General features: G+C 40.8%; 1 protein-coding gene across 8 annotated transcripts in view; it reads left to right on the top strand.

The window, feature by feature from the left end:
- phactr4a (phosphatase and actin regulator 4a) overlaps nucleotides 1-25,968 on the top strand; it is a 31,694-nt gene extending 5,726 nt beyond the window's left edge. For 5 of the 8 annotated variants that reach the window (XM_037092862.1, XM_037092857.1, XM_037092861.1 and 2 more), the window contains 14 exons: nucleotides 2,867-2,910; nucleotides 12,690-12,851; nucleotides 12,934-13,014; nucleotides 13,116-14,279; nucleotides 15,687-16,058; nucleotides 18,602-18,733; nucleotides 19,203-19,770; nucleotides 21,736-21,968; nucleotides 22,188-22,350; nucleotides 22,542-22,597; nucleotides 23,761-23,822; nucleotides 23,946-24,083; nucleotides 24,559-24,635; nucleotides 24,804-25,968. In XM_037092862.1, coding sequence (XP_036948757.1) covers nucleotides 2,898-2,910; nucleotides 12,690-12,851; nucleotides 12,934-13,014; nucleotides 13,116-14,279; nucleotides 15,687-16,058; nucleotides 18,602-18,733; nucleotides 19,203-19,770; nucleotides 21,736-21,968; nucleotides 22,188-22,350; nucleotides 22,542-22,597; nucleotides 23,761-23,822; nucleotides 23,946-24,083; nucleotides 24,559-24,635; nucleotides 24,804-24,819 — 3,237 coding nt within the window. In that variant the 5' untranslated portion in view covers nucleotides 2,867-2,897 and the 3' untranslated portion in view covers nucleotides 24,820-25,968. Of the gene's footprint in view, nucleotides 1-2,866; nucleotides 2,911-3,314; nucleotides 3,458-5,855; nucleotides 6,089-12,689; nucleotides 12,852-12,933; nucleotides 13,015-13,115; nucleotides 14,280-15,686; nucleotides 16,059-18,601; nucleotides 18,734-19,202; nucleotides 19,771-21,735; nucleotides 21,969-22,187; nucleotides 22,351-22,541; nucleotides 22,598-23,760; nucleotides 23,823-23,945; nucleotides 24,084-24,558; nucleotides 24,636-24,803 lie in introns of those variants that run through there. The other 3 variants (XM_037092854.1, XM_037092856.1, XM_037092855.1) reach the window with 3 other exon arrangements.
- Nucleotides 25,969-26,426: the final 458 nt, after the last annotated feature.

Raw genomic sequence — 26,426 nt, 5'->3', positions numbered from 1 at the left:
GTTACTGAATACTGTTGGGACTTTGCTGTTACTGAATACTGTTGGGACTTTGCTGTTACTGAATACTGTTGGGACTTTGCTGTTACTGAATACTGTTGGGACTTTGCTATTACTTCCTTGAAAGTAACCTAATTCCCAGCTTTTCATCATCTATGTTTCCTGTTTTGAACTGTTGAAAAAGTTCAAAAGACAGACATGACAATACTGCTCTCCAGTGGGTGTCATTTTTTTCACTACTAGCCTCCACTTCAATTTCATGGTAAACGCGCTTATCTGTTTGTGTCAGTTCCGTCCCCACACACTCTCTATCCTCTGGCTGGCCACTCCATATCCTTGTGGAAACCCCTGTGTAATGTTAAACAGTTTATTGGGGACACTCAATTTGCATGTTTCTCTGCCGTGCTCCACACTTAAGACACACAAAAGATTGAGTCTATTTTGCCATTCATTGTGTTGTTGTGTTGATTTGATATAGTGCAAGTTGATATAAAGCTGGTTTCATTTATCATTTGTGTTGTCAGTCCCTCGGTGCGAAGCCAAACAAATCTTACTTTGTTTTTTCTTTACAAAATTGAGTTCAGAGTGGCTTAAAAAGGGCTGACCTGCTGCTTTTGCAGTTAAAGCTATCAAAGGGATTCCTCTGTAATTGCTGTTACTGCATCACACCTAGAGGTCCTTTGCATCATCTACCAGTAGTTCTTGATTTAAATTGCATGAAATAGAAACACTGTAAGCATCCTGGTGCCTTCAATCACAATGGTCGGATTTAAGATATTGAAGTTATTTGATATCAATAATATTAGGTACCTGCGCAGTACATCAAGGATTTAACTTCCTGTAGCTTTTTAAAATGCAAAAAAAAACCAAACGAGCAAAAAAACGATTCATAGACCACTTGATGCTGTATTGCTCCTTGAGATAACCATGACGATCATGTCTGAGTGTTCAGCATGCTTTTGATTGTTTTCATTGTAGTTCCTGTGCTCTGGTGGGATAGAATGTATTCCCAAATTCCTTCACACATGCAGCTCATTTTGTGCTTCATGCTGATGAGATGTTTATTTTGAAATGCGATCGTGTAGTTGGTCGGCAATTTCTTAATCAGGACTTTCATTTCTCTTTAGAGGAAATTCTGAATTAAAGTACTTGATTTAATCAGCAGGATTTCCAGTTGAATGTGGGATAATTAATGCACTACTTTGTCTTTGCTAACAGAACAGAGCCTTTGTTCAGCTTCAGTCTGCCCCCTGTTAGCTGCAGAGAGCATCCAATCTATTGAAGTGCTCTGAGTCTTTCATTGATTTACTGAGTAATATTGGACATCTGGTATCTTCACAGATTGGAATAACTTTTGCAAGTTACACTTCAACATCAACAGCTTTAAAATGCCATAGTCCGCTAACGCCTTTTTAATAGGAAAGTAACACTAACGACTGATGTGAGGTGCAGAAAATTGGGAAGCCATGTCATGTCACTCTGGCTACATTTTGCATCGGGTGAGATTTCGGCTCCCAGGCCTTCGTCAAGATCAACAATCAGTCTCTAGACCACGCCCTAATGACACGCATGATTAGGATCAGACAGTCAACACTACTTCTTACCACATGCACAAATTCGAATAGCTTCAAAAAATGTTAAATACATGAATTCTCATGGATTACTAACAGTTATGAAGAATACCTTCTTAATGAACATCATGAGCACCTTTATCCAAATATCTACTGAATATAACAAGAATCAAAATTAAATCACATTACTTGACTGGAACGACTTCATTTAAAGGTTTCTAATAGATGCATAGAAGTTGAATATCATCTTCAGTTGAATGTCATCAGAAACTTTATCTACATATCCAACCAGAATGGCACTAAGGAGAGGGCATACCTCCGTCAAGGCCCAACTTACCCCTTTTAATTCAATCAAACCAAATCCGACACCAAACTCAATAGCTCAGAATCACTCTATTTTAAAACACCTATAACTGCTTAACCATAATTTAAAATCAGTAGATTTTTAATATGATCCATATCAAATTGTATGCACTCATTGATATCAGCTACTTAAATACAGCATTCATTAATTATTTCCTGAGGAATTAACCAAAAAAAAAAAAAAAAAAAGGCTGTAGTGCACAATATTAAGGAAAGTGAAACAAAATTCCTGAATCTACAACACAGGTTAATGGGGTCAGTTCTTGGCCAAGACCTATAATACATCCAAGTTTTGTGAAAATCCATTCAGTAGTTTCTGTATAATCCTGCTGACAAACCATCAACAAACAAAACATAAACTCATGGTGGAGGAAATGAGTACAGAAAAATACAGAAACATTTTTTGTTATAATCTTTTTTATCACAGACTTTTTAAACCGTAAATTCAAGGGTCTCCTGTAAAATAGGGCAATGTAAAATATTCAATTTACTCCCTCTTGGGAGAAGTGGTTCCTTCTAAATTCCAATATATCGCTGCCATTGAATAATTAATGTTTTTGCATCTAAAAGGGCATCTATGATCAGCAGTATGAATTTTCACTGCTCTTTTCGTCTTTCTCAACATATGATTTACTACAGGGGCAAGTGATAATATAAATGGCCAGCATAGTGTGGCATGAAAAAAAAAAACCCTTAATGGGGATCTCTTCAGCTCTGTGAGGATGTTTGAAGGTGTTATAGTGAAACTGACTAAAACAACGCAGTCAGAGATAGATGCTAGTTGTGCTTTAATAAAGCATGACGTCAACCAACTTTTACCTTCTGATAAAATGTATATTTCACAGCAATATCTTGTATGTAATCTGCTGTACTCTGCTTAGTATTGAAGAAGTTTTATGTATGTCTTACAGATCCCATTTGTTTGTCTGTTTCAGGAGCTGCTGACTACTGAGTTTTTACACTGTAATGGAAAATCCTGGTAAGAAAGACTCAGTTTTTATTTATTACTTAGAGTAAGATTTTATTTTTTGCACATTTTGATATTTAACTTTTTCATTTGTGTAACTTTGTAGAAACCTTGTGAAACCTTTTAAATAATGCTGTGCAACTTGACGTTGAATCATACCATCTGATTTCAAGGCTTTACTTGAGCATGTATGTTGGCTGTAGTGAGATTCAGGTGATAGTATCATGATGACAGAAAGGGATGAGTCACTATACGAAGTGTTAGGTGTTGAAGCTGTCCCTTAAAGGGTTGGCCCTGTGACGCATGGTGCTGTTGACACTGCAGCTATCTGATTGGTCCTCACCCAGAGGACACACCTGTAGGTTAACAGAGCTGGTTTCGCTCTCTGCCTCTCATGGCCTTGTGTCTGTTTCACCACTGACCTCGATCATTGACGACCGCAACACACCAACGTATCACGTGTCCCAAAGGATCTTTGTTCAGAGGCTCAACTGTTGTGGTGTATTTCTAACATCTGTGAGAAAAAACCCCAAGATGGCTGTTCAGTCTCAAAATATTTGTGAGTAAACCTCTCTCAGCCTTTCTGTTTGTTTTTAGGTGTTGAATGTTGAATTCACATTTAGTCTCACTTAAGTCTCCTTTTTTTACTTTGTTGAAATGAATGTTTGAGACATTATTGAAGTCAAATGATCATTTATCGCTTTGGTCCATTGAACTGCCAAGACAGGACATGGGCATGGCTCCATGATCACTTTATAGTAAATGGGGCCATGGCAGGAAAAGATTAGCGAGGTTTGATCTACTCATCCCTGCCTGGCCCTTTGGTCAAGCAGTAAAAATAAACTAAAGTTCATTATCTGCTCTCCTCTGAAGGTGATGTGTTTTTGACATGAAGGAAAGGCTGTTGCCACTGTGCTTCACAGGTCCTTGTATTTTGATCAGAAAGAGCAAAGTCTCCCAGCATGTTGTCTCATGTTACATCACATTAGTATCTGTATGTTTTGGAGTGGCCTTGATGACAAAGTTTGACAGTATTTTTGTGAGTCATCATTATGAGTGATGTTTTAGTTCAGCTGGATTTTATGTTCTCATGTTAAGAATAGTTTAAAGTAGTTTAAAGCCTAAAAAATGTGTTTGTCTCCACCTGCTGCTGCTGTTTGGAAAGAAAGAGAGGGAATTCAGAGCCATGATGAGTCATTAGTTAGATGATGTCCAAGGTTGTGATCCCTGTCTGTTTACCAATGACTCCCAGCATTGTTGTCCTAATTACCAAAAGGCTGATTGTGGTCTTGCATTCCACACATTCCTCAGTCAGAGTTGCTTTTCTGTGCTGTCGCTTTAATTGGACTGTAGAGGGAGCAATAGTTTGCTCTCTCACTTCTCAGTAAGTATACTTTTTGATCTTTCTAACCTATTAATCCTGTATTTGCTGTCAGGAATTTAACTAATTAAAACATATCTTTTTTTTTTACAAATTTCAAATACTTGCTTGTCAGATACATCAAAATAGAATACAAAATACTTGTATGAGAAAATGTGTTAATTAAAATAAAATTTGTAATTTAAACAAATACCAAATGACAAAACTTGTGATATTACATTTTAGCCATTTGGTAGCCTCTATATGGTTTGGATTTTGTTTGTTAAAAATCAACACAGGAGAGTTCCACAATTAAAATAAAGTAGTTATTTTGTGTTGGTAATCGCTTAGTCATTTGTTTAACTTTAATGTAGCCTACTTTGCCTACTACTGCTATTCTGCACCAAACATGCATCAGCAATTTTGGAACGCATAAACATATTTAATAATGATATAAACAATAAATTGATTAATGACTAACTCATATCAGTTGTAAAGACAGCCATCCATCAATAAAAGAAACTGATGAAATTTTGCATCCCTATTACATTTTGTTACATTTTTTTTGGAAAGTTATAAGTGTTATCTCCTTGTCCCTCCATCTGTAAATAAAAAATGTTATGAACTGGTTATCACATTAAACTGTAGACATGGATCCCTTTCTATAAACCAAATTCTGTTTGATGAACTATTAGAAACCAGGGTTTACATCCTTATTCCTACCTCCCGCTTTTATCTTTAACATGCATGGAGTTGATCCTCTAACTCCCACACACTGATTACATATAAGCTAATCACACAGTGCTCTGATAGGAATGTTTGGACACAGACTGCCTGGCTGCCCTCTTTCTGTCCCACATGAGGATATACAGTTTGTAAGATTAAGGCCTCTTGAGAAATTTGTGACCTGTCTGCTTAGGTGCAAGCACATGTTTCGAGTAAGTAATGAATTTGTCTGATTTTAAAGACACAATAATTTTTTTTTATTGCTAAAACCAATGCCAATTATGTTGTAATAAAACTGTTGTAGACTGAGAAAGATGTAGAAAGAGAACTATGTCAGGTGCAGCTGTAAAACAGACTTAGATATAATTAAAGTATAATTAGTGTACATTATACAGAGCATTTCATAGTTTAAAAGGACAATCCCTGGTGAGTCATTTGACACCTCAGCTGTGTCACTTCCTCTTCTCTGGCTCTGAGCTCCACCTTGGCCTGGCTCACCTCCTCTTCTCAAGTTACTTCACCCAGCTGAGCCCGCCCCTCGCCCTTCAGGGAGTAGTGTTTTGTCAGCCTGTGAAATGTTGCTAGCAGGGGGCCCACTGCATTGCAAATCCCTCAAGGCTTGATGGCTGCAGTGGCCAAACCTCAAAGCTCGCCTGCTGTTGAACTTTGCCCCTAAAAATTTGCTCTTTGGAATGAAAGGCATCTAAGACTGCTGGATTACCTTATTGGCGTACCTCATTTATGAAGTCAGAGCACCAAGAAGGGAGGGACCTAAGACCTTAGCGAGTGACTGTGTTTGTGTTTTAAAGTGAAAGAAGGAGGGAGGAAAAGAGGGAGAGCCCAGATCACACTAACTGAAGGGAGGGGGAAGGCTAGTCTACAGAGACAAGAGACTGAGCGCCACAAGTGAGCAGTCAAGACAGTCTTGAGTTACTGGAGCTCCATGTCTGTTTGGAGAGGAGTGAGGTGGCTTTAGGTTTTGCTCTCCTGCCGCGGTCCTCGGGAGAGGCAGGGCCCGGCAGGCCAGCGGGGACAGGAGCCGTAGCATGGGACACAGTGCTAGCAGTGAGACAGTGGCCCAGCAACCAGCCCAACACAACAAGGGTGAGTCCGAGACAGAGGCTCAGAAAGGGTGCTTGTAACATTCTGACTGATTTTAAATGAACGAACAACATGTTCGCATTTGTGTAGAAGGTCAGAAAGGGATACAGTTTATATTTATATATATATATGTGTGTGTGAGCAGGTGTTTTGAAACATGAGAAAAACTAACAAGGCGGCAGGCACAGACAGGTGAAGAGGAATGCATGCAGATGGAATGTGGTGATTGTGAAATGTACAACCCACACAGACTTCTCTCTGTCTGCACGCAGCACTCTGTGGCACTGTGGAAGTGCTTCTGAAAAACAAGATTTGGGGGTACAAGGCACCAGCTGACACTGTCTCTCCCCATTTGGATCTGTTTTTCTTCTAGCTTGAACAACTTGGCTTCTCGAGTTTTCATCCACAGGTGCTTATAGCCCTGACACTCTGGTTATGCTAATAGCAGTCAAACTTTCAGAACCTGTTTTTAGCTGTCAAAAGGAGGGTCCTCTCTCAAGTTCTGTTTGCAAATGTACAATTTGTCTTGATAATACAGCCTGCAGATGTTGGAATCCTACTTCTATGTAGAACAGGCCCTGTCTGTTACCTCTCCTCTGTATTATGTTTAAGCATTAAGCTAGATGTCATGGTCTGCAGTTGTTTGAAAAGAAACGATGGTCTGTTTTTTGTTCCATAAATTTTACTCTAAGGTTTCTGTTCTGGCCTAAATAAAACAAGTGATGCAAGAACATACTCTTCTTTCCATACCTGCTGTCCATGCAGAATGTATTTTGTGTCTGGTCTGCTACTGTGCTTAGCTGGTATCACCATATCCTGTGATTGGCATGAGTCATATGGACAGCTTGTCCAGAGGCCTGGATATTGCATTAGTACTGGATGGTTGATGCAGGTTTGATGTTTTTATATATCCTTTGCCTTGTTACTCGTCTCTTGAAACAAGCTCCCCTGTTCAGAGTTAATTTAGAAATGCTTATCCGATGTCTGGGTGTCAGCCTTTACTATGAGTATTGTATGATTTCTTTTTTTCTTTTTAATTACCATTTTTGACTTCTTTGACCTCATCTGTTAGGGATTGGTGCCTTTAATTCTCTGAGTCTCTTGCTGTCTCAGATGAACACACACCACTGAACACAAGGTCACCACATCACGCTTTGCTTCTGTCACAGCCAAGCCACATCAGTATTTTCCCAGTTTGCTGCCACCACACCCTTCCCAGTTTAACACCCACTGGTGTCAGTGTTATGTGTCAGGAATAGCTGTGAGTGCCAGTGGACTGAACAGAGTTCACTGACCTCTGTATGCCTGCATTTCAGCATGGGATTTCACACATGCAAGCAACAGTCTGCCTTATATGATGAGTTGACAAAATCCATTTTTTGGAGAAGGACTTTTTGTACAAACATTGCATTGGCGGATCATCGAAGGTTGAATGCCATTCATCAAGGCAGTATTGGCTACTGTTCGTTACTGGTATCCAACAGTGGCTTATCCTTTTTCAGTACTCTTTTGTTGAATCAGAGATCTGATTTCAGTTATAAAAAGGTATTTAGTAGATATTTAGAACATTTTACACACTGAGCAAAACAAAATACCTGCCTGTCTGTTCCTCCTTTCATTCCTACAACTTCCAGCCCATCAGTCTTTCACCAGGGCAGAGACAGCGGTGGAGTGTTGGCTAAGGCTTAAAAAAATGCTCATCTAACATCAAATAAGCTCATGAAAAACAGCCCAGTTATCTACAATATCCTGCCAGGCTGCATGATGCACTAAAAATATTGCGGTGTGAGCGTTGCGTGCATCAAGTTTTGACTTGTAAAATGCAACCACACATTCAACCCCTGTAAGATCACCTTTTCCCTTACTCACTGTGACTCTGTTTCTGTCTTCATACTTAAATTACTCTCTAAAGTATTGAAATTTGGCACAACTAATTTAATGTGAATCCCTGCATGATGGTACTGATGTAATTTGGTTGGCACCCTTACCCAGGAATTTGACTGCTTGCATGTACTTTGCAGAACAGCTGTGCTGTAGAACAGCTCTATACTCCCTTGTCTGTCAACAGCTACTGGTTCCGTTTTGAGTGCAGCATGATGCAACACTGCCTGGACAACTGGAGTGGCCAGACCAAAAAGTTCCTTGTGGTAATAACAGAATCAGGCGCGATCACAATCATACATGTCCTGTATGTGTTTATAAACACAACAACAAACAGACAAAAGGTTAATGTTTACAAAGGAAGGATTAGAAGTAGGTAGGATTTTCTTGGAAGATGATAAATCTGTTTAGTTGATCTAACAGCTTATTGCACATAAATTGGTATCAGTGTTTATATCAGCCAATCAGAAACAATAAATTGCAGTGCAGTCATGCCAAACTAGGTTTGAGATCATTTAGAAATGGTTTGACCTTTACATTATGTCACAATATATATCTGCCACAATTTAAAAAATGACTATCACCTCATATATTGTTATCAGAGTAGTTATCAAGTATTTTTTTGGCCTTTATTGATAGTACAGCTGAAGAGGGTGACAGGAAACAGGGTGAGAGAGAGAGGGGGAGTGACGTAGCAAAGGGACCCAGGCTGGGAGTCGAACCTGGGTCCGCTACAGTGAGGGCAAAGCCTCCACACATGGGACACCCGCTCCACCAACTGAGCTAAACGGCGCACCAACAATCTGCAATCTTGATTGTTACATTTTTTTCATCAATTTTTAATTGCCCTGTAGACTTCAAATAGCCTAGGAGTTTCTCCATCCATCAACTTTCATAAAAGGGTTATTTCTTCCCATACACCTTTCCAGGAGTTATAACTTGCATTTCATTATTTATAATACGTCACTCAAGAGCTATATGAAGTAGTTTGTCCAGTGAGATGGCATGCATAACATTAAAACTTGCTAAGACATGAAATGGTAAAACGTGACATTTCTGCCAGGAAACAATCAGATTAGCTCATACAGCAAGAGATCAGTGGAGACACTGGTCTTTAGCCTAGGGCATAAATGAGATAGGAATAAACATGGAGGCGACTTAAAACAAAGCCCAATAACCCTATTATTTGTCAATTTATCAAATGGCTGTAGCCAACAAATGATTTTAATCATGTTAAAAACTGAAATAGACTCCCTTGGTTCTCAAGATGACAAACTTAACTCTTACTTACTTACATGAGCATAACGTTGCGGTTGGGTGTGATTTCACTGTTCAATCAAATTTAGCTGATAATTTTTGTCAGCAGAAATGAATTGTAAAAGAAGCATTAGCTACAATTAGCTAGTCAGATGATGAGCTGCAAGACAGGAGCAGGTGACAGTTTGGGTGCACTCACTTTGACCTGTCTGACAAATGGAAAAACTACTGGCATTGTGTGCACAGCATGTGGTCTGATTGTGGTTACCCACTGAACACACTATCTCAAAATGAATGCCAGAAAGTGGGATGAAAAACAAAAAACACTTGAACGGAACCAGTATCTTGAGATCGGCACTGTCAGGTCTTACATTCCAGATTGATCAAATTCTAGAAGGAGATTAATGGATCATGATTAATCATTTACGCCTCCATTCAATTTAGAAAATGTAATATTTTCTAGGGGAGCCTAATGTCCAGAGCATTTCTCCTATCATGGCTCATGATACTGGCTACATTTATCCCTGACCTTGGAAAAACTCCTCACGACATGAGGTTTAACAGTGATTGTAAAATGTAAAAATCCACTTTTAATCCCACACATGTGTGGCATACCTGTAGCAGAGAGGTTACCCCCTCCTCTGTCAGATACTGTTCAGCTTAAATCAGGCAATTTTGGCACCACCAGCGATCCCATCTTCTGTTGTTTTGCATAGTTTTTCATGTTTTACCTCTCACAGCACAATTTACCACCACTGTTTATGTTGTTTGCCACCATTCTGGGTTTAACATCTTATTAACAACATCCAACATCCAGCATTTTTTTTTTCAATCATTGCCATAAGGAAAGATGACTGCTGATATTTAATTACATAGTTTGCATTTAATAGAAGTAATTAAGTTAAAATAATGATGATGATGATGATGATGATGATGATGATGATGATGATGATCAGATTAATGCAAATGAGAATAATAACAGTTTACCTTTCCACTACAGTAACATCACTGGTGCAGTCAATGTACCGATTCGTAAGAAAGTACAAATATAAATTGAGGGAAATGGTTTTGAGCTGCCAAACACATACTCACTTTTTATGTAAGAGTAGGACAACCTTGAGTTTGCAAAAATGCAACATTATTGTACACATTCCTTTTTCATCAACAGTGTGGGATACTCCCCATCACACATGCCACCATCACACAATGCTATATTACTATTTGTATAACTGCTGTAATGAGAAAATGAGCTCAACTGTCTTACATTGGTACACTGTCTTTAGAAGAAGTAGAGTCTTCCCACCTGCTGCATTTAAAGTGAAACTCTTGCCAAAAACCGAGGCTTTATTTGTGATTGAATATGAGTCAAACCTTCGTGTGAAATCATAATTACGACGACAGAGGCACTTTTAAGATTTACCGTAGTTTTGTTTTAGGGCAAGCTAATTTTCTGTGGAGTGCATGGGGCACTGGCACGCTAGCATCAAAATCGCTATTTTAAAACACTAAGAAGGCTCGACACATGATGAAACTTTGCTCTGCTCGTAGCATCACCAGGGACTCTACACATGAACATGAGCATTGAGAACATTGTTTGTGTATGCAGAGTTTACTAAAAAGAAGGTTTTTGAACTACTCACCATAGGAGTCGGTTCTCCAGTGCGCCACCGTCATGGCAGACAAAAAGTGTCGATCCTTCTTAGTGTTGTGTCGAGTGTTTTAAAAATAGCAATTTTGATGCTAGCATGCCAGTGCCCCATACACTCCATTCAAACTTAGCTTGCCCGAAAACGAAACTACGAAAAATCTCAAAATGCCTCTTTCATCGTAATAATGCATTTACATGAAGGTTTGACTCATATTCAATCACAAATAAAGCCTTGGTTGCTTTCTGGCAAGAGTTTCGCTCTAAACCTTGCTTTAAGTCCTTGCTCATGGCTCTGTGCTCTCTGTTGTGTAACTGCTGCCATACGACTCATCAGCTAAGAATTATAATGGTGGTTTCACGCCCAGTTACTGTATTGCTTCCTTGGGTTTCTTCAATGGCATAAGACCAGCTTGGGTATTTTAAGTCATGGATTGTCACAGTTGTTTGACTACTGATCTTGGTGATGGAAGTGTCTGCACAGAGTCCAAAGGATACTAAAAGACTAGTCTACATCCTTCTGCTGTTAGACTCCATAACTCATCCTTGAAACTCCACCATGAAAAAAAATGATTTTCTTCCATTTTCTTGTACAACGTTTTGTTGTAGATTGACAATAAATTAACCTTGAACCTTTGATTTCTTCTAGTTTAACATTTTTTGTCCCAGTTATTTTAGTTGGATTTTTATGGTTTAAAACACTATCTAAACTTGTGTTGTTCACAGTGAACCTCACAAATGGAGGATGTTAGGATGATCCTTTACCCATCACTGTTGAAAATCACATAAATTCACACTATCTTGTAAACAATACCAAAAGACGTTGTGCCCATATTTCACTTTCTGGCTCTCATGTGACAGTTGAGACTGCTAAGTAGGCAGTAAGAGTGGAATTTGGACCAGCCTCATTTTCAGGTTTGGTCCTTTATTAGGATAGATAATGAAGCAGGAGCTTAGAGCTGGAGCCCTTCCCTAAACATTAACTGATTAACCGATTAACCTTGCCATTGTTGCAACCAGAAAAGAGGCACTATTTTGTTTTGTTTTATATCTAATATTATCATAGGTTGATATTGGCCTGTATATCAGCCAGTCATGGTGGCATTGCTGAATGTAATGTTTTCTGTTTGTAACCTGTAATTTATACATGCCCAGTTGGTGTCTATAGAAAGCCATTAAAGGAATAATTTTAGTTTTGTTTTTTCTTCCATCATGGCAGTCAGTGTTCAAGAAGATTTCGTCAAACACAAAACTCCTAAATTGTAGTGTTTGCTATAGTCACAGGCCGCTAGTGGTTGTCATTTGGATATGTGGATTTAGTAAGACTGAAGATTAAATTTCGTATTCCTAATTTGAAATACAGGCTTACCCAAAACTCTGATAAATCCCTGTTATGTAATATTGACAGCACCACATATTATTTTAGGCTTTTTACAGTTACATTCACATAAGCACCATGAAGTGTTCTGTAAAAGAAAAAAGAAAAGATGTCCATATCTTTTGATATATGTGAGTGGGGCATCAAATACAAAAGTGGGCTATTAAAATATGAGTTCAAAGAGTGTTTATTGATTATTTTATAAATTGTATATGTTATTTTTGAGATTGCTTCACCCCTTTGAGAGTATAGGTTGTAAAGTCATGCCTAAAATAAGTGGAATTCAACTTAAATTTCAGTGTGCTGAAACCGAGTGTGGTAGAATAAAATTTGGAAAACAGCTACACCACCATCGATTTTTATTCTAGGCAATATTCGCTTCAATCAAAAAGTAGTCAAGCTTTGAGTGATCTTTTGTTTGCCACTATGTCATGTTCATGCAGATGATGAAGTCGACAACACAACGCGGGCTGAAGAAGGAAACTCTGGTGGTGGAACACCTCCATCCAAACGCAAAGGCAAGTTCTCCAAAATGGGAAGAATTTTCAAGCCCTGGAAATGGAGAAAGAAGAAGCCAAGTGAAAAGTTTACTGAAACATCGATAGGTAAGATTGGTACTTTGGCTTATTATTTTCACATAATGTGCGCAATACATCACGCTTGATTGACATTAATGTTGTTTTCCAGCCTTGGAAAGAAAGATTTCTGTCCGAAAAAGTCGGCAAGAGCTGATTGCAAGAGGCGTTCTAAAGGATATCCCAGAGAATGGTAACTTGCTTTTGTTTTGTTAATAAGGATTATATTGATATGTTGGCTCCATCTTTGATGACACTTACCTGTGTTTTACTACTTTTGTCTTCACGAAACAGACAACAATGATGTAAACCACTCCAAAGGTCAACCAGTGAAAAATGGACACCCTGTGCCAATGGACGTTGATAGGGTGTCTGAAGCAGGAGTGCGAATGTCTCGAGGGGAATCTGACATCAAGGTGAATTCCTTGAGGCCGCCACAAGCAGATGACCGTCGAAGCAGAGCACCGTCCGATGCCTCCCGAAGTAATCGGGCACCTTTGGATGTGGACTCTCACGCACGGCTTTCTGTGGACGTAGACAGACGAAGCCGCTTGCCATCAGATGTTGATAAGAGAAGTGGGTCCTTACCTCGTGGACCACCACAAGATGATAGATACCGCAGAGAAGAAAGGAGAGATGGAAAAGATGACAGGGATGAAAGAGGAAGGAAAAATAAGGAAGACATGGAAAGAAGAGACTGGCGTGAAGAAAGGGAGGGGGGTGCTGACCGTAGGGAAGACAGAGACTTGAGAGAACGGCGCGACTGGAGAGATGACAGAGAGAGAAGAGATGAAAGAACAGAGAGAGACATTAGGGAAAGGAGAGATCGCGATGACAGGGAACGAAAAGAACGAGATGATAGGGAACGCAGAGATCGTGACGATAGGGAACGTATTAATCGCGATGATAGGGAAAGGAGGGAACGGGATGAGAGGGAGCGCAGAGACCGCGATGATAGGGAAAGGAGAGATCGGGATGAGAGAGAAAGAAGAGACAAGGATGAGAAGGAACGGAGGGATCGTGACGAGAGAGAAAGGAGGGACAGGGCAGATGATGGGGATCGGCGGATTGAGAGGAGAGACAACAGAGATGACCGAGAAAGAGAGGATAGGGAGAAGAAAGACATTCGAGGAGAAAGAGATGATGGGGATAGGAGAGATAATCGAGACAGGAGAGAAGACAGAGAGAGGAGAGATGATAGGGACAGATGGGATGAAAGGGCCAAGAGAAATGAAAGAGAGCGAAGAGATGAGAAGGAGAGGAGAGAAAAAACAGAGCCTCAGCGCTCGGGGGATGACTCACGGCCTATAGTCAGGCCTGTCTCTGAGATGGACTTGCGACCAACTCTACAGAAAAGCTCTTCAGAGGAAAGCAAGAAGGCTCGCCCTGCCTCAGAGGCTGACAAAAGGAGTACCCTACCCAGGTACATGCCAGCTGCAGAGTTCAGAGAACGCTCAGGTAAGATCTGTTTCTACTTAAACCTGCCAGTTGGTGAAATTCAGTGGTGCATTAACATTTAAGAAACTGCTATGGAAAAAGTTGATGGTTATGTTGTAATTCCTCAGAATTGCAGCTTTACCAAAGACGGGAGTCCTATTATCTTGGCACACTATCTTTTGACAGTAATTGTGACAACAGGATAAAAACTGAATGAGGCACTCATACTTGGCCCTATTTATTACAGCTCTTGTTGTGCAAAGATAACTATTTCTGCCGGAGAGCAGCGCTTCTAAATATTTGTGTTTCTGTTGGTCTTGGTAAATTCTGAAATGGTCGGTAAAGTTTGCCAGAATGTATTGAACCTTTTATCTCCTGAGGCTTATACAGTGTAACGGTTTCAGCTTTTTCACTTGGGTATCTTCTGGTGTTACTGTCCCTAGTAACAATGTGCCAGTCAAACATTTATTGTACTGATGGTTTCTGAGGCTATTTCACAATCTCAGAGTGAATCAAGTCTGCATTCCTACCAGGGAACTAGAGCTGAACTACTTGCTAAACCTGTCTCACTATGGTGGCCTCATGAAATCCTAAGTGCAGTAATATCAGTATAAAGAGCAGGGATCGACCAACGTTGAGTCAGCCTGTACAATGTGCAATGCAGGATACATTTTTACTTCATAAGGTGTAACTAAACTGACTGGCATTCAGAATGTTGACTTCTGCCAGTTTTTTTTTTTTTTTTGCTAAAAGCTCCTTTGGCCAGCATTCCATTGAGTACACCATACTTCATCAACAAAAAGATGACATTAATGTCTTTAATTGTACACTGCATTATTCACCAGTGTTGGTAGATGGAACCTTTATTTCCTGTACTTGTTTTGACATGTGACATCCTGTCTCTTAGAGCCTGCACACCATTTTCTTAGTAAACAGTTAGTCAGTGAATGTGTTGCTATGATGAAATGCCAACACGTGCGCACACCAAGTCTCCTAATGGCAGTGTGAAGGCATTTTGGGTAAATGATTGAACCATTATTCTGATGGGGTTTATGAAGCTAACGGGCTCAACCTGAAAGCCTCAACCAACTGAAACTGTAAACATCAAGCTTTGATACATGGGTTCAGGTGAACATAAAAAGGGGGAAGAACAAATCATTAGGACCCGTGTGCTTCTTTGCTCTTTTCATGTACGCTGTGTGTGAATTTCAGTTCATCTGATTCATGTTACCTCTCATCCATTAATAACTTAAGAGCCTAGTTCAGAGGAGACCTCTGGGTAGGCTCTGAAACATCTGCTTATTTTACAAGTTGCACAAACTCCTCAGCATTTCCTTCAGTTTTACTGTATGTGATGATGACCCTTTGTGTTTCCATTCTTGTTGTCACCTCTCCTTAAATGTTTGCATGTATGCTCCCCCTCTGTAGAGTCCGCTGGTGTCCGCTTCGCCCCTGACCCTCGTCCTGCAAAAGACTCCCAACAGGAACCTCCACCACCCAAACAGGCTCTGCTTCCCCCTGCATCTCTCACTGCTCCCTCCACTGATTCCACCAGGAGTCTAACCCCATCCTCTTCCTCATCATCCTCTTCCTCTTCCTCTTCCTCCTCCTCTGCTGCTGTGCCTGTGGCCAAGCCACCGAGGACAGTCTCACTAATAGTTGATGATCCACCTCGACCCTCCCCTGCTGCTCCTTCTTCAGCTGACTCTGAAGCACCGCCCCCTGTCCCTCCCCACGCCAAGCAGCCTCCCGTCCCTCCACCCAAACCCACCAACCGCAACAGCAACCCTGCGCTGCTTGGTGAGTTTGTTGCCATCTGCTTCTGCAGTTTTATAGAACACTTAAAACAAGCCTCTCTCTTTAAACATCTGCTTTGGTCTTTGTGTGCCTTTATACTTTCAGTCAAACAACCTCCAAAAAGAGCTTTGTAGGATTTTATTAAGGCCCAAGACCCAACTTTTTATGGAGTCTTTGGGAAACAGTGATAGTATGTTGCTTCACTAATGTTGGATTGAATCACTTCAACAGAGTGCCACAGACAATTGCTGTGTCTCAATTCAGGGTTTGGGTCCTTCAAAGGACCCAGCCTTTGCAGTCTTCGAAGGCGAGTCCTTCGGAGAGACCTCGTTAACCGCGTCAACCATTGTTAAATGGGACGGTCTAGACTTTGGAGCATAGTTTGAATGTAGTGGCAGAGTTAAGTCAGTGACTACATAGCGACAGGACAGAACTTAAAATGTACACCTCTCACAAGCAGGTCTAAAGTCATTCCTTATGAAATAGGAGAGGCTAGTGATGGAGTCACGCAAAGCTTTTCTTCAATATTTACACAGGGAGTACATTACCTGTGACTGGTATTTGTTTACATGTATGATGACACTGACATGCACACTCCTGTTGTGCTAGGTCCCATTATTAGGAATGGAAGAGGGCACAAGTGATATTTTATACATTAACTTGGGAATTGACACCACTTGTCTGTAAGAGTAACTTGTAACTGTTAATGCATTGGCTTCTGCAGAATATTTAAGTTTTCCAGAGAGTTTTGATACTTTTTCTATTTTATTCATGATTTAATACTCTGCAGCCCTCTTTACTGCAGTTAAAAACAAAAGTACGACATAGGTGATGGATAAATAATATACAGAATTGTTAAATCATTAAAGTAATGGATGTTGCTTCTGTCATATTTTAAATATTAAAAAGAAAACAACCCCCAAATTTACCGCCTTCTGTCTAAATCCGCGGACCTAGCCGCAAAAAGGACAGCCAATTGCGGCTTCTGACTATCAGATCTGAAACTTTTTCTGCCTGAAATATTCTTTAAAGATGAAAGTCTTGCTCATTCGACAGAAAAGCCTTTGTGAGGTATCAGTAAAGATTGGGATTTACACAGTCTGTAGGGTGTGCAGGCTGTTGGCCCACACCTATTTCACAGATGTGTTATGTTACTTTTAAATGTTACGTTTGTTGTGATGTGACTGTTGTGATTTTTAACAAGTGAAAGAGTGAGGAAGATGCTGTAGGTGGTGGAACCACATTTTGAGTCCTTCCCCAAATCTAACTGTCAGTCTCACAGTGAGGCTGCAGCCGGTTGCTGCGTAGGTGTTTTCCAATATATTGCTGGTGTGCACTTTCAGTGTGCACAGCCACCAGTCTCTGAGGAGAGGACACGCACAGGCTTGTCTTTGCACCAATACTGCCGTGCCAGCACTTCTCTGGAGGTTAGATAGAAACTGATTGGCTTTTAGTATTCCAGATCCTTTGTCCCAGCATGCCGCAGCTGCTCTTGTTTACAGCCCATCCCAGTACTGTCTCTTTGCTACAGTAGTGTCTGTAGCAGGGACACATTCCATCACCATTTGATGGGCTCGGTTTCAATACGCTAATACATTTCATTTCACACTGGGTCTACAGTTGTTTGTCCATACAGAGTAGCTTGCCTTATTAGCAGAGGATGTGTTTCAGTGTGTTGGACTGCTGATTTAACTTTTTGATATTCAAGTCGTTTTCTCTCTTTTTCTTATTGAAGTATGTTCTTTATTTCCCACAGGAGCAGTTGTTTTCTTGAATCTATTACGGGAATTTAATCAGTATATCTGCCCAACTGATATATTGGTCTTGGTTTGGTTTGGTTTGGTTAGTTTTAAAAAAAATTCAGGTAATGATTATTAATTTATTTTTGGTCACACTTTCTAATAACCATCATTATTATCCAGTAAATGTATAGTTAATTGAACTTAAGTCAGTAGTTGTAACACTAAGACTTTAGTTTACTTAACTATACATTTACTGGATATTAATGATGGTTATTATTAATCATAACCCTTACAAGAACTACATTTTGATCTGAACCGCTTGTTACTGGGACACAGAGCAGGATCTTTTACAATGTAAAAGTCAACTTGTCAGTGCTCCCTGGTGGAGATACTGAATCACTTCTAGTCTAAATTAGCATTTCTGTAAAGCAAGTTTCTTGATTCTCAACTGTACACAATATCTAAATTAGCTAGTATCAGCTCATCTGTTGGATCAGCTGTGACAAACAAGTTGAAACATGGAAAAATGGGGTTTCCCTTGTGGTAATTTTCCTGAAAGAGAACTGTTAATGTGAAACTACGTGTCAATGGGAAATGCCACCCTGCAGTGTAACAAGGATTACTTACAAAAGTGTTATCTTGTGCTAAGACAGAAATTGTTTAACTTCGAGTGAAGGATTCATACTGATTCTTAACGGTGTAAAACCAAGACAAACTTTATTCGAAACCACCCTCTTGTATTTCTCTCCCAGCTTGGAATGTAAACCCAGCCCTATTCCTGACATCTCCACTCATTTTTGCCAGCCTCCTCATTGAACAGGGGCTCTAAGGTCAGGCAGCCTTGTTACTGGACCAGCTGGAAACGCCAGAGTGAGCTCGGCCTGTATCTTTCTCTACCTGTGTACCTGCGGCACAGGGCTGCCCAGACCTGTTCAGGTACCCAGCAGGGCGCCAGTCCCGCCAGTCCATGTTAACAGAGCCTGCAGACATGGCATTTTGATTCTCCACCCTCATGAAATATGGAATATCTCACCTCCATTTTAACTCAGTCTGCATTTTGCATGTGTACCACAGCCACTGGAGCTGTTTCTGCTCAACTAATGTCCAGGAAAACATTGCATGGATATGTTGTGTGCTGGAGTGCGATGGATGTGTTTGTTCATTCCAGTGGATGTTTCTTATGGACAATTGATACAGTTGTGTGTTCATATTTATGTCTCACCCGCCACTGACTCAGCAACCAACTCAACCAACAGGAACATCTTCTTAACTCTTACTGACTTATGTGCTTGTTTTGGTTAATGAAACTAACTTCACCTAAAGACTGGCTTTGCAACATCATGTTCTGGCTGCAGATCATCATTCTGTATGATATGTATTGATTATAGATTTTTATTTTTAACAGCGGAGCTTTCACAGCCTGGCAGTGGTGTCATCATAGTGCCAGCACCGGCCAAGCGCTCTCCACCTACCCCACCAAAAAGAATGACCCCTGTCACCAAGCGTCATTCTGTGGACCCATCTCCTCCCAGTCAGGTCCCAGAGACTCTGACCCCTGACTCCGCTTCTGCCCCTGTACCGATGCCCCCTGCTGTACTCAAAGGAGACAGTGAGGACAAGACAGCACCCCCTCAGACCTCCACTGAGCCTCCGCCTTCGCCACCGTCCCACATTCCTCCATCTCCTCCCAGGGTTCAGTCCCTGCAGCCGCCCAGCATCTCCTCCTCTGGTCCCTTGCCCACCGTGCAAGCTGATCCACCGAGCCCGACCACCGAGCCGCCCAGCCAACTTCCAGCCATCCCCCTGCACATCCTCATCCAGAGAGCACTGGCTAGCCCCGGCCCAGCTCAGCCCAACCCAGATGGCTCCCAGAGGGCACACTCGCTGCTGTTTGAGTCTCCTCCAGATTTCCTCATCGAGGGAGCGGGAAACTCAAGGCACTCTCTCCCCATCACCATCGAACCTCTCAGGCTGTAAGTGGCCCACATACTGTACACTACATTCTAACAGAGGAAAACATCATAGATTTGAAAGCTGAGAATGAAGTAGAGGAGTTTGTTCTCTTAAGTTTAACCTGTTGTACAGGGGTCTTTCTTTGTGGAACTTTTATTTTTCATTTGTTTAAATCAGACAAGTCTTACTGAGACTAAATTAGTAGTTACTCATCACAAAGACTTACCAAGCTTTTGACAGATGCGCTTTCTGTAGCCTGACACACACTGTCAAGTCAGTTTTTTGAAGAATGTGAGAGTGAAAGTAAATCATTACCCCAGTCACATGATGATAAGTCAATCAATTATCTGATCTGACAAAAAATTCATACATTTCTGGTAAATGGCAGTAGGCTTTTTTTCATAGTTTCTGTAGATCAAACAGATTAAAAATCAAGACAATAATTTACAAATCACAAAGCAGAGATCTGTGAGTTGTACTTAAAGCTAAGCACTTAGTGTGTTGGAGACAAACAGCCTATCCTCCCTCTTCTAGCAGCAGGCTACCTGCCTACCTGAATCACCGCTGCAGAGGGAGGAGAACAGAGGACAGGATGAATGACTCACTGATGTCTGAGTTCTTCATTCACTCATTATTGTTATGCCAGGAAAATTATTTCACTGACATTTTAAATGTGTTTACAGTGAGATGTTATTGAGTGTATAGTGACTTTGCTGTTGTAAACATGATTGTTGTTTGTCTAGAAACAGCATTTAGATAAGGGGTGCACCGATTAGATATCGGCACCGATATTGACAAAATGGCTGAATCGGGGATGAACAGATTTCCTCCCTCACAGCACATCCTACGTCATTCATCAGCAGCTTGTCGCATGCTGAAAGAATTGAGTTCATCGTTCAGCAACATGGAGCGAGCCAAAGAGTCGGCTGTGTGGAGATATTTTAACGCTTGCCATGCCAACTACTTCGACGGCTGTTTGCAGTGTCTGCAAATTAAATGTTTCGACTGGTGGTGGCAGTACTGCAAAGTGCAATACTACCATTTAATCAAGCACATCCAAAAGCACCATGCTAAGCAGCATGCTGAATTCCTGCAGCTCAACTAAACCAAAGGAGGAGACGGTACAGCCCAGCACTTGGAATTTGCAATTTTTCCGTACAGTTTATTTGCAATTTTTCCGTACATTTTATTATTAATTCAACAACGGTATTGGATCTGCATCGGGTATGGACAGATAACAATACCCAGGCATCGGTATCGGGACTGAAAAAGTCGGATCGGTGCATCCCTATTTTTTTTTTTTATTTATTTATTTTTTTTGTAAAAAAGAAATACAATTAGATGTTCAATATTTGGCCATAAAATGAGCTGAAAACATCTTGGAAGTGGTGTTACTCCATAACTTTCTTTGTGGGTGGTCTGATATCACAATTCCCTTCAAAGCATATTAAGACCCGAGCAAAGACTGTTATTTTTTTCCGTCCATGGAAGCATGTTGAGTAATAGCTTCATTTATATAGCCAAAGTGCAAGAGCCTGCGCGGAGTAATAATGTGCTAATGACTCACAGAACCACAGATTCGACGTTACAGGGAACAACAACAGGGAACCATGTTTAAGAGACTAGTTTAATGCTGACTTTAATCTAAAATTTGATAGCACCATCAACTAAGAACGATTTAGAAGGGGACAAATGGAAGAAAGCTTGGGTGGGCCAACTCACCAAGACATCCAATACTTGTAGGGGCTTGTTGTGCTAGGGGAGCTTAGCCAAACCAAAATAAGGTGTACACTTTCAGATTTTGAATATGCCACTCCAGACATCTGCCTGACAATCTGCCTGATAGCTCATATTGGCACCTTAGGGCAAGTTGTTGTTTCAAGAAGCCTAATAGTTTTATAGCTATTTCTCTCATTTGCATGTAACAGAAAAAAAAAACTGAATCAGAGCTTTATGAGTTTGAGCACAACTGTACCTTTTTACAGGCCAGAAGATGATGACTTCGACATGGAAGAGGAACTGCGTAAGCTTCATCCTCCAAGGCATCCTCGCCAGATGGAGCTGGAGCCCCGCAGCAGGAGAGCTATGGTTGGAGACCCCAGAGTGAGCGTCATCCATGAGGGTGGAGGCCCCGGGGACAGTGAAGAGGAGTCCGATTCTGACGGCCCCATCCTCTACAGAGACGACGACGATGATGACGATGACGACACCCCTCCAAGTAATTTGGCCTGCATCATACCAATGCACCACACTCCTATGCCAGCAATCCAACTGCTCTGTTTTTTTTTTTAAGGCTCTAAGCTGCACCTGAACTCAGATTTCAGACTTTTTTTTCATATAAACCACTTCTTTATTTACAATACATGTTCTTTATGATGTTTGTATTTTGATTATATGTCACTGCTCACTGATAATTTATGGGCCATATGATTAACAGGTGGGCTGGCGAGCCGTGTGAAGAGGAAGGACACATTAGCCCTAAAGCTTGAGAGACAAGAGCGAGAGGAGCGCAACGCTCAGGAGAACCACGAAGACATGAGTTGGCAAAACAGAGACCAGTGGCTGGAAGTGAGGAACAGGATTGGTATCACACTGAACAGGTGAACAACTCACAATATGACAAATCAGTTCATGTTCAATGGTGTAATTCATCTTCCCCTTCAAGGATAAAACCCACACATTACTTGAGTTTGTCATGGAAGTGATCACATTGCAAGGCAAACTGTGCCTTTTTAGAATGATATTTATCAGCTTGAAAAAAGTAGTAGTCAACAGTGTTTTGTGTTTTCAGGCGGCTGAGTCAGAGGCCAACAGCGGAGGAGCTGGAGCAGAGGAACATCCTTCCATGTAAGACTCTTCCTCCATCCCTCACATCTGCATTGTAGTGATTATTTGCATTCAACTCCTGAGCGCCACAAGGTCAAAAGGCACCTTTTTTCATTTTTCTCATCTTTGCTTCAGTCAGTACTCAACATTAGTCATTCGTTCAGGCTAATGTGTTTTTTTTTTTCCCCCCTCTGGCATATGGATGGCCACTAAACACACAGCAGTTTGTATGGCATCTGTGATTTGACGTTATTAAGATATTGCTCCTGATTTGAATAATAGGGCAACATCAGGATCCATATGCATAAACCAGAACCACTTAACATAAAGTAGTATTTATAGAAGAAAATGAGAGGAAAATATGCATCATGCGTCCTTCAGAGAACACTTACATGTGGTCATGGAGAGATGAAGTAAATAAGGTCTGGGACTGAATTAAATATCAAATGTTGATATGCTGTCAAGTGTGCATGCAGTTTAGGCACCAGTTTCATGTATCCCTGATTCACATTCATATTTTCCTTTTTTGGTGTCAACTATATAACATTTTCATGTGCTAATTTTTAAAGAATACATTATTTCTCCAATACTGTCCGTTGCTGCAGCACCTCTATTCAGCCTCTGTCTAAACACTGCATTTTAGCACCTGTCTCCTCCAGAAAAGCCCAAGTATGCCCTGATTGGTCAGCTCTCACAGGCCTGAGCAGACCACCCTCGGTGTGTCCGCCTCAACTCTTCTGATGTTTTTGCAGCCACAGTCAGGCGAGGGAATTCCCACTTCCTATGATATGGGACCTTTTAAAACAGCTTAAACAAATTAACATTAGAGTGTACAAGCAGACTTAGTATAGTGAAAATCAGCCTACTTTGGTGAAACATCAGCGCAGCATCACCATGATGCCAAGTTGGATCCCAGAAGCAAGTATTAACATAATAGTTCTGAGAATCTGTCAACACGTTTTGATCCAGGCTTCATACCACCATGCTGCGTCTCCCTTGTCCTCAAATGACTTGGCCAAGTCGATGCCTCTCAACGGTACTAAAACAAAGCAGCGCCTTGTGTAGAGCAAGACGGCGATTTAAGATTCCCGTTACCGCAGTATGCCGACAGCAACTCGGGTGAAATCCACCTGAGTGGCCGCAGTGTTTCCCCCCCTCTTATGGAATGTCTTCTCTCCCTGCAGCCAAGAACGAAACGGATCGGCGGTTGGAGAGATGCGAGATCAAACGTAGGCTCACCAGAAAGGTCAGGATGCAACCAAATAACTGTATCATACACCTGCCAGTTATTATTAGGAACTAGAAAACTAACCCCCATGACACTTCAGACATTTCTTACTTAACATGCTGCTGTTTGTTCCTCTATCAGCTGTCGCAAAGACCCACAGTGGCAGAACTGCAGGCGAGGAAGATCCTGCGCTTCCATGAGTACGTCGAGTCGACCCACGCCCAGGACTACGATCGGAGAGCAGATAAACCCTGGACCAAGCTCACTCCTGCTGACAAGGTAGGACTCATCCCTTACCTACACACACAAATGCACACTCGGCTCCTCTCTTTATACTAACAGGGCTCTTGAGGCTTAGAGCGTCTTAGCTAGAGGAGAGCCTAAGCCCTGTGAGTTTTTTAACAGCAATGTCTACTACTTTTGTCAACTCTCTGAAAGGATTTGCATTCCAAGCAGACTTGGTATTGAGGAGGAATCCTAAGAATGCTATACAGCTGCTGGTTAATGGCTGACATTTACCAAGTGAATTACCTGGTCCAGTGAAGCGCACAAAATATGTAGGAACAGAAAATGTATGTTGGAAGTGACATGATTTTAGGTACATTTCATTTGAGCTAAAGGATAAGCATGTTATTTTTTTTGCAGTCAGAAATAATGCGGCTTTGATCACACTCGTGCCATCTTCTTTTGTGCCTTGCTATAAATGTATAAAGCTGTCCTGCTGAAGTGCCGTCTCTTTCATGTCTCCTCTCAGGCTGCCATACGCAAAGAGCTCAACGAATTCAAGAGTTCAGAGATGGAGGTTCACGAAGAAAGCAGGATCTATACCCGGTCAGGCTTGTATACAGTTCTCATCAATAATTCACCCCCACTGTTCTCCAAGTTTAGTCAGCTGCATATTCAATACTTTATTAGTTCTATTTTTGAAGATTTTTTTTTTCCTTGATGTGATGAAAAAGCTAGAATAACCTCTTGACACACTCCCTCTCTTTCCCCTAGGTTCCATCGGCCTTAGCTGGCCATGCTGAGCAGTAAAGCAATTAGACTGGGAGGAGTGAAGACGAACAATTCCCTCTTCTCTCTATGAGCTGAACATGTGGCCCATTCAGTCCATTTTTACTGACTGCCTGCTATCCTGCTTCAGCTGGACATGCCGCTGTCACTGATAACTGGAACCAAAGCGAAAGTAGCCACAAATCAATTAAACCTCGGGTGGTGCTTAGACCTACTCAAGGTCTTAGACTGTGGAATTCAGGACGGGAGGAGTTTGTTGGTGCGTCCATGTTGGAGGCACACAGTGCCAACACTAAAAGAGCGTGAACTCAAAGACTTAGATTAAACTGACAGGATAACTGTTGGAGGGTTATCAGACTGTGTTCGTGTGGGGAAACCACTCACATGCCTTTACCTGCCTTCACATGAAATGTTCACTTCTTCACAGAACAGGAAGACTATGCACATAAAGAGATCACTGTAACACTGACGATGGTACCACCAAACTAATCTGAACTTGTATGTTAGGTACTGCAAAGGTGCCATACAGCACCAGCCTTACTCCTCACATGATCTCACACACTTGTGTAATTTAAGATTCAGACAAAATGTGAAAGACTAATGTGTTTCTTATTTAAATAAAACTCGGTCATAGCTCATTTTGAATCAACAGTTTGAGCTCTGAGTGCTGATTCCAACCTAATATTTGAAAGAGTGCATTTTACTGTATTTTGTTGATCAATTAATTGATTCTCATGGAGCACATATTATATTGTTTTCTAATAAGGCACCTTATGTTCCTTAATTGGGTGTGTAGAAATGTAAAAGGTTCAAGCCTATAATTCTGTGTTTATAACTGAATTATTCAAGCAGGAGAATGTACATATTTTTATTTTCCTGGCTGTTTTATGGTACTTTATATATGCAAGTCCATAGTTGGCTTGCAACTGTATAAATCACTGATGTAGATTGACTTTATATTGTACATCCACAATACTGCTGACATGTTTTAATTGTAAAGTATTTTCTGAATGATATTTCCTAGTAGTAATAGTAACTGTTTTTTCCCCCTTTTTTTGATACTGAGATCTTTAACATGTTTTTTTTGCAAACCTCACTGTATAAATGAACAATCCACTCAGAAATTAAAATAACCTGTGATTTCCCTTTCCATAAGGTGTGATTATTCTATTCTCTAAACAGCAACTACACTTTTCATCATTCCTATTTCTCACTGGAGAAATAAACATCTGAATTGAATGTTAAGTCTGCGGCCCCTTAGAAATGACCAGATGAGGGCAGTGTTACATAAAATGTGCAGATTGATTAACCAACACTGTGGCCAGTGACACAAAGTCCAATAATGTGGTTTAAGACAAAGGAACCCTTTATTAGAATCTTTTCTTCCCTTCACAGATGAATGTGTTTTAAAAAAGATATGGAGCTGACATTTCTTTGAACAAACCTAGTTTTTGTCCCTTTTAACTTCCTCTATGGTGCTAATTAACAGGAAATAGACATAGAGTCAGCTCCCCTTCAATTAGTGTTCACACGCACACTGAATGTCAAATGATTATAAAAAAAGGAAGTGATTAGAGGGATTCACCTTTGTTCTTGTGTGGGACTGCA

The sequence above is a fragment of the Acanthopagrus latus genome, chromosome 3 (assembly GCF_904848185.1).
Source record: "Acanthopagrus latus isolate v.2019 chromosome 3, fAcaLat1.1, whole genome shotgun sequence".
In the NCBI taxonomy this organism is placed as follows: domain Eukaryota; kingdom Metazoa; phylum Chordata; class Actinopteri; order Spariformes; family Sparidae; genus Acanthopagrus; species Acanthopagrus latus.
The sequence above is the reverse complement of the archived record's forward strand: the minus strand, read 5'-3'. Positions and strand labels throughout refer to the sequence as shown.